The 9,545-nt window shown below is 36.2% G+C and overlaps 1 protein-coding gene across 1 annotated transcript in view; it reads left to right on the top strand.

The window, feature by feature from the left end:
* Nucleotides 1–6,389: 6,389 nt before the first annotated feature.
* Nucleotides 6,390–9,545, top strand: part of pmm2 (phosphomannomutase 2) — a gene marked incomplete at its 3' end in the record, with an annotated part of 5,140 nt that continues 1,984 nt past the window's right edge. Inside the window, exons 1-5 of the mRNA XM_072459559.1 lie at nucleotides 6,390–6,708; nucleotides 7,497–7,608; nucleotides 8,288–8,364; nucleotides 8,447–8,538; nucleotides 9,527–9,545. The exon at nucleotides 9,527–9,545 is cut by the window's right edge and continues 81 nt beyond it. Of these exons, the coding sequence (XP_072315660.1) occupies nucleotides 6,634–6,708; nucleotides 7,497–7,608; nucleotides 8,288–8,364; nucleotides 8,447–8,538; nucleotides 9,527–9,545 (375 nt within the window). The remainder of the gene's footprint in view (nucleotides 6,709–7,496; nucleotides 7,609–8,287; nucleotides 8,365–8,446; nucleotides 8,539–9,526) is intronic.

Below are 9,545 nucleotides of genomic sequence, written 5' to 3'. Positions count from 1 at the left end.
GACGCGCGGCTGTGATTGGCCCAGAGGCGTGGCTGTCAAATCTAACGCTTGGTTGTGCTGCGTGCGCTGTGATTGGCTGGATTGGACTTTTAAACGCACGGCGCGAAAGGCTCTTTGTTTTCCCCCCGTTCCCGAGTCAAAACCAGTCAAAACAGGCTCAGTCTTTAATTTACTACTATTAATGCTACAACTACTACAGCCACTACAACTACAACTACTACAACTACTACAACTACTACAGCAACTACAACTACTACAACTACAGCCACTACAACTACAACTATTACAACTACTACAGCAACTACAACTACAGCCACTACAACTACTACAACTACTACAACAACTACAGCAACTACAGCCACTACAACTACTACAACTACTACAGCAACTACAACTACTACAGCAACTACTACAACTACAGCCACTACAACTACTACAACCACTACAGCCACTACAACTACTACAGCAACTACAACTACTACAACTACAGCCACTACAGCCACTACAACAACTACAACCACTACAACTACAACTACTACAACCACTACAGCCACTACAACTACTACAACTACTACAGCAACTACAACTACTACAACTACAGCTACTACTACTACAACTACTACTACAACTACAACTACTACAACCACTATAACTACAACTACTACAACTACTACAGCCACTACAACTACTACAACTACTACAACCAATACAGCCACTACAACCACTACAACTACTACTACTACAACTATTACAGCCACTACAACTACTACAACTACTACAACTGCTACAACTACTACAACTACTACAACCACTACAGCCACTACAACCACTACAACTACTACTACTACAGCCACTACAACTACTACAACTACAGCCACTACAACTACTACAACTACTACAGCCACTACAACTACTACTACTACAACTACTACAACTACTACAGCCACTACAACTACTACAACTACTACAACTACAGCCACTACAACTACTACAACTACTACAGCCACTACAACTACTACAACTACTACAGCCACTACAACTACTACAACTACTACAACTACTACAGCCACTACAACTACTACTACTACAACTACTACTACTACTACAGCCACTACAACTACTACAGCCACTACAACTACTACAACTACTACAACTACAGCCACTACAACTACTACAACTACTACAGCCACTACAACAACTACAACAACCACTACAACTACAACTACTACAGCCACTACAACTACTACAACTACTACAACTACTACAACTACTACAACTACTACAACCACTACAGCCACTACAACCACTACAACTACTACTACTACAACTACTACAGCCACTACAACTACTACAACTACAGCCACTACATCTACTACAACTACTACAGCCACTACAACTACTACAACTACTACAACTACAGCCACTACAACTACTACAGCCACTACAACTACTACAACTACTACAGCCACTACAACTACTACAACTACTACAACTACTACAGCCACTACAACTACTACTACTACAACTACTACTACTACTACAGCCACTACAACTACTACAGCCACTACAACTACTACAACTACTACAACTACTACAACTACAGCCACTACAACTACTACAACTACTACAACTACTACAACCAATACAGCCACTACAACCACTACAACTACTACTACTACAACTACTACAGCCACTACAACAACTACTACAACCACTACAACTACAACTACTACAACTACTACAGCCACTACAACTACTACAACTACTACAACTACTACAACTACTACAACTACTACAACTACTACAACCACTACAGCCACTACAGCCACTACAACAACTACTACAACTACAGCCACTACAACAACTACTACAACTACAGCCACTACAACTACTACAACTACTACAACTACTACAACCACTACAGCCACTACAACAACTACTACAACTACTACAACTACAGCCACTACAACTACTACAACTACTACAGCCACTACAACTACTACAACTACTACAACTACTACAGCCACTACAACTACTACTACTACAACTACTACAGCCACTACAACTACTACAACAACTACAACTACTACAACTACAGCCACTACAACTACTACAACTACTACAACTACTACAACCACTACAGCTACTACAACTACTACAACTACAGCCACTACAACTACAACTACTACAACTACTACAACTACAGCCACTACAACTACTACAACTACTACAACTACTACAACTACTACAGCCACTACAACTACTACTACTACTACAACTACTACTACTACTACAACTACTACAACTACTACAGCCACTACAACTACTACAACTACTACAACTACTACAACTACTACAACAACTACAGCCACTACAACTACTACAACTACTATAGCTACTACAGCCACTACAACCACTACAACTACTACAACTACTACAACTACAGCCACTACAACAACTACAGCCACTACAACTATTACAATTACTACAACTACAGCCACTACAACTACTACAACTACAGCCACTACAACTACTACTACTGTGTGTGAAGAAGTATCAAAACGCAGGCTGTTTTGAGGACTACAAGGAGAAAGATGGATAGATATAGATAGAATATTAGATGCAAAACTATAAGATAAGACAGATGGTTTATACACATTTTTTATTGTATCTATTGTTAAATGTTGAATATGAATAGTACTTGCTCATATGAAGATAAGACTATCATTATATAGTATAAATCTGCACTTGTGGTTGGATGCAATACTGCATTTTGTTGCACTGTACTCGTACTTGTAAGTGTAATGACAATAAAGTTGAATCAAATCTAAATGTTGTTCTTTGGTGTTTTATGGCGGCTGGTGTGTTACATTACCTCCAGACTTTATTCTTCTTCTTCTTTGGTGTTTTATGGCGGCTGGTGTGTTATATTACCGCCAGACTTTATTCTTTAGACTTTATTCCTGAGACTTTAGACTTCTTTGGTGTTTTATGGCAGTTGATCATGTTATTTGGTTTTTCGTGGCGGTTTGGTGCAGTCGGCCAGGTACAATTTTCTGTTGTGTTGTTGCTTGATGACAACATTAAAGAGTGACTGTAATAAAGCAGTCACTATTAGTTTAGCGGTCACTATTAGTTACCTCAGACTTTATTCTTTACACTTCATTCTTTAGACTTCATTCAGTTCAAAGCCCTCAAATTCAAAGCACATTGGACCCTCTTCTTCCTCCTCCCCATCTTCTTCCTCTTCTTCTTTGGTGTTTTGTCTTCTCCCCTTCCTCTCGCTCCTCTTCTTCTTCCTCTTCTTCCTCCTTCCCAGTGCATCCACCCACTATAATTGTGATTTCTGGAGTTTACTTCCGTTGTCTTTGTGCATTTCCTGTGGACAGGAGACCAGCGACGCCCTCACCTCCACTTCTTTACTTTGATTACAATGTGAAAACCTCATTAACCTACAGATTGTTCAAAGCATGTTCGAAGTAGAAAGGCAGTAAACAACATGACATACTGTAAGTAACTGTCATTCTGCATCTATAGCCTGAATACTTATACTTGCACTATTAATAAAATGTGCTTCTGATTATCCAATACCTGAACAATGTATTTTCTAAGAATGTACTTGTGGCCTACACAAATTAAATTGACAGAACACATTTGTCTGTTCTGGTTGTGTAGTATTTATATCAAGAATCATGCATATCCTTTAAAACAATATTAAAGCATGTAAACTGCTGTAATATAAGGGATGAGGAAGTATAATGTTTTCTTAGGATGTATACGAAAAGTTGTGAATGCTCTTCTTTTGTGTTGTTCACTGCATTTTAATGTCATGTTTCAGGCGCGACAGACACTTGATGACAGTTGTGCGGATGTATCTTCAGTCTCTGGGTTTGGTCCTGTTTCACTTGTGTGGTAAAAGTGTGATGTCATTTGGGGTCATGTGGTGAAGAAATACAACATTCACTGAACACCAGGGGTCAGTCAAGTCAAGAGTTCTACCACTTATATGAAAAAACAGAGAACTAATTCAATGTTCTTATACATCACAAAAACTTGAATTGCTTTGAAAGTTTTATAGTCTTACGGTGCATAAAAACAGTCACAAAGACATATCATGACCTCATGGGCTTTGTAACACCAAAGCAATGGAAGGAGTACTTTTACGGACTACGACAGTCTGAGGACTACGAAAAGTCTGGCGGTAATGCAACAATTGGATGCCAACCGCCATAAAACAACAACAACAACAACAACAACAACAACAACGAACAAAGAACCGTTCTAAGTGTAGGAAATATACAAAATAAATATTATAATAGAATCATCAGAAATGGTTTTATTGCCATTGTCAATAAACTAAATTCACAAACTATGAATGTGCTCTGGAGTTATTGCGCAGCATAAAACCAATAATAATAGCAAAATATAAATATGACTTTTATTCTCTTTTTTTTAAAGAAGAGGAACTCAAACAGTGTTTTAAAACGTTGTAGTAAAACTAAAAACATAGGCTACTTTTTCAATTAATCTTTTCAAATTATTGTTTTATGGTGAATTCGTATCAGCAAATAGCATGGAAAGAAAATAGTTTAAATTAAATAAGACTTGTAACTCTCAAATACATAGTATAGCATTATTTACAGAGCGGTGTAAACCACAAAGCAACAGACCAACAACCAAAACAGAATACAGTATTAACATTTATCATCAACATTTATAGAGCACAATCTGTACAAAATGTAGTTCAAAGTGTTTTACAGATGTTAAAAAAAATGTAAAAAATACAAAAGTTATTCCTATCAGAAGCAGACAGTGGTGTTTACATGTTAAAGCAGGAGAATGAGTTGAAATATAGTTGTTATAGGCTGTATTTGCAGTGACCCAGCCCGGGACATTACCTTATACAGCCCTGGAGCCTGCATACAGTTGGGGGTAGTGCTCGACTCAGAGGGGGGCACATTTGCACTTAACCATTTGCCACAACAAAAGGGTGAAGGACAACTGCAGTTTTACCCTTGTCATGTATTCCCAGCCCCCTCCTCATTCCAGGTAGATAACAGTGTGATGCAGGCAGGCAACACTCACAGTACTTACAGCACCACATTAGCCCAGCCTGAATGAGATGTGGAGACTTATTTGACCCCCGCTTTCTTCTCATAAGCACAAAACGTTTTAGGCTCCTTTTTGTTCAGGAAAAAGTATTTAAATTCAAGCTGTTGTCACCATTTGCCTTATCAGATGCCAAGATTTAAATACTAGAATTGAATTACAACATATAAGAATGTATTTTTGTTTGATATTTATGTGATCTTATTCATAATAGAATGCAAGCAACAGCATTTAGGACACATTTTGTTACAAGTCATATGTAGAAAGAAGAAAAAAGATGTGTACACTATTCATTTAACTGACTGTTGAAGCATTGAAATTAACATCTTCCCAACACTTTCTGGACTCGCGAGTAACTTTAACAACTTTAAAAGTTTTCAAGCAGAACTTATTACTCTGTTTAGTTTATATTGTCAATGATTTTCTGGTTTCAATGATATTTTAGTTCAAAATATCCTGCTCTGAGGATGATTTAAATGTAACTACTTGCCATTTCCTGCTTGTTTTATCAGATAGGCTAGTTAAACTTTTGTTAAAGCCATAGAAATGTGTATTATCCATTAAATTAATAATACACAGAATTGAAAAATAACATTTAAAAGATTGAACGTGAGCAGGAGTTTTTGAGCAATATGTATGCAGCCTCCAGAATACATTAAAAAGACAATTAAATAGTGAATTAATTCGTATGTTTTATGATTATCTCCAAATCTCATGAAACAGCAACGCTTTCAATGCCTCCAAACTAACCGGAGTGACATTTAGTGGTATGTTTTAGTACTACCACATCCACGTTCTCTGTGCTTTGGTTCCCAATAAAATAACTTTGCATTTTAGTCGCGTGTATTGTTGATGCAACTGTGTTTCTACAATAATTGAACATGAAAATGTTTGATAAAATCAAGGATATATATATATATATATATATATATATATATATATATATATATATATTTTATTTTTATTTTTTTTTCCATTTAAGGTTTCACGAGGTACATCTTATTCAATTATATTTGCCAAATGCGAGGACCGGGCAGCTCTTGACACATAAACAGTGTGAGAAAGTGGCACAAACTCGAGAGGATGTGACTCATAAAAGGATTACTTCTATGAGCTCAGGTTTAGGATGAACGCCCCCTAGTGACGCACCCGTGAAACAACAGCGGGTCGTGAACAGTCTGAGTCACGTGACAAGTTCCATGAACCTCCTAAGTCACGTGATCAGCGCTGTGAATCACGTTTCATAGCAGTGTTCCGATGCGCATGCGCTCCGGGGCTGCCAAACTGTGCCAAAACGCCTGTCATTTACTCAAACAAACTGGTTGTTGTGACTTTGGAAGCGAGAAGAAAATCAGTTTATAGTTTTAATTTTACAGACTGTAAATTATTCAGGGACTGAGATAATCCAACCACTTCCTAGAAAACAAAGTAGTGCGATTATTTAGGAGCTCGCATCGTGCACAAGGCGGAGAAGCGCTTTATTTATAGCAGGAAGGAGTGACACGTTTGGAACAAAAACTCAAAATGACTGAAGAGAATGTGGACAATACAACGCTTTGCCTTTTCGACGTGGACGGGACTCTCACGGCGCCCAGACAGGTACCGGAAGAATGAAAAAAGAATGTTTAAAACGTGCAAAATATGACTCCAAACCGACTTCATACAAAGATTCGTCCACGTCAGTCGTCAATGTCCGTGCGCTTTTTCCATCCGTGCAAAACGTCACTACTACTTAATAAATAGTTCCGCTTGTTAATATTTATTTTGAAATAGAGCTGCGGAAATAAAGTGACTAATCGTGACCAGTCGACTAAAAATGATCGTAATTTGTTAATCCAAGCCACATACAAAATACTTTCATCAATAATACTCTTTATTCGTAACTATTCTCTATCTAAAAGCCTTTAGTCGCCATATTTCAACCTTTTATTTGGTTGATAATGAGTTATAAAATGTACAATGGAAATAATCCTTTTGACTAATAAATTATTGGTAACTAGTACTAAAATAATTGCAATTCAGTTGTTAATGAGTATTTATTTTCTATTTATGTCAAGTGCTGCCAAGGTTTTAGTAATTTTAGGGTGGCTTTTTTAGTCGACAAGTCAAATAATAATTTATTTTGCACATTGAGATTTGTTTTGTAGCTCTGAGTAATTAATTACTAAGTATTATTATGGAAAAATACAACGTTGTGTGCAACGTGTGCATTGTATTGACGTTACAATTTGAAACAAATATTTGTCCTGGTGTTTTCATAAGACGTATGCATGATGTTCTTATGACCACCAGGGAGCGCTAAATCCCCTCCTTTTTCACAGTTCAAGGGTTCAGACTTCTCTTTGTTTGAAATTGTTAAGTGTTTTCTGTGTGATTTTATTTTTCAGAAAGTGACACCGGACATGTCTGAGTTCCTACAGAAGCTGAAGGCGAAGGTCCGAGTGGGAGTCGTGGGAGGATCAGACCTGGGCAAAATCAAGGAGCAGCTCGGAGAAGACAGTATAAAGACTTTAATATTGTTTTTTTTTCTCCAGTTATAGTTGCTTAGGGCTTTAGTCAATGAAAGACATGCTCTGCTGCTCAATTAGTCAACTAAAGAGACAAAAAAAGGCAGATTAAACTCAGCTAATTCCCTCTGTTTTTTGAGCATATTAAAGGTGCCTATCGCTCACCTGCAGCCGCGTCAGGCTCGTCCCCACGTTTCCGCGTGCCTAAGCGCATGGATCTATCATAATATAGTTCCCTCAGTGTACGGGGAAAAATGAAGACGGAGAAAGACAGTTCGAGCTGACGCAGAAGTGGACAGAAATCTACGAGAGACGAGAGATGCGATGCGCTCCGTTGCGCTAATAAACAAACACACGTGTGTGTTGTATCGGTCCACACGGGGGAGTGGCATGTGCACTTCTGCCTGCTTTCTCAAATTGCTGAAAAATCGTCAATACCGCCTTTAAATCCTTATAAGATAAATAAAGGCATTAGTCGATTAATAAGAATTTTGTCCTAACCCTCAATAAACTACAGATATTTCAATAAAGGTGCAACAATTGACAACTATAAGTAGTTCAATTGTTGTTCTAAGCACCAGTCGTAAATAACATGTCTTTGGGTAAAATGAGTGATAAGGCTGGAGTAATACTTGATATTAGACAATTAATCAAATAAACCTTTGTTTTAGTCACCCAAAAGGTGGACTATGTTTTTGCTGAGAACGGACTCATGGCATACAAACATGGAACGCTTCACTCTGTCCAGGTGAGAGTGACTTCTGCAGTTCTCTGTATGAGATTTGAATGATTCCGATAATAGGACTCAGATAGTGTCATTGTTTTCACAGTCGATCCAAGCTCACATGGGAGAAGAACTCCTCCAAGACTTTATCAACTTCTGTCTGAACTACATGGCCAAGATCAAGCTCCCAAAGAAAAGGTGAACGCAGGCGAATCCTCCGTTTATTTTATTCACTTAGGCTGCAACTTACGGTTATTTTAGTCTTCGACCAGTCAAACTATTTTTTCTACTGCACATAGAGACTTTTAAACTCGATATCAACCAAATAAAGGTTGAAATACGGTGACTGAAGGCTTCACGAAAGATAGTGTATAGGAATAAATTGTGTTAATTATGTAAATCAGAATCTTTTTGACATTTTGCTTTAACAACGCTGCCATATTTGTTATAAAAGGTTTCTTTGTATGTATTTTAGTCTGTTTAGTCCAGATAACGATCACAATTATGAAAAAATATTAACACCATTCTTTTTTATAGTCTATTAGCTATAGTTATGTTTTACATAACAGCATACATTTGCAATGATAATAAGGTAGTGCAGGAGCAGAAAATCCAGAATTGCCATTTTATTTAATTCATTCATTTATTTATTTTTATTATTTTATTGATTTAATTTAATTTAACTGTATTTATACATTTTATTTATTTGTATTATTTTTCCATTAATTTAATGTTTTAATTTATTTTTTATAAATTATTACACTGAACAAAAATGACAAAAAGACAGAATACGACCAGAGAGAGAATTGAGGCCCAAATCGTTCTTGGTATAAAGCTCATGTTAAAGCCACAACACATATATATATATATATATATATATATATATATATATATATATATATATATATATATATATATATATATATATATATATATATATATATATATATATATATATATATATATATATATATATATATATATATATATATATATATATATATATATATATATATATATATATATATATATATATATATATATATATATATATAAGCTTAATACTGATATCTCTCAACTTAATACAGTCTATACAAAAAACTGCAAAAGATGACACTTAAAAGCCAATCAAATCATGCCGCGTTCTCACTTGTGTCATTATTAACTCACATTTGATCTTTTTCAGGGGAACGTTTATTGAATTT

The sequence above is a fragment of the Eucyclogobius newberryi genome, unplaced genomic scaffold, assembly GCF_026437365.1.
Source record: "Eucyclogobius newberryi isolate DKJ021-1_F unplaced genomic scaffold, fEucNew1.0.hap1 SCAF_232, whole genome shotgun sequence".
NCBI classification, from domain to species: domain Eukaryota; kingdom Metazoa; phylum Chordata; class Actinopteri; order Gobiiformes; family Gobiidae; genus Eucyclogobius; species Eucyclogobius newberryi.
Note: the sequence above shows the minus strand (reverse complement) of the source record. Positions and strands in the feature narration are given on the sequence as shown.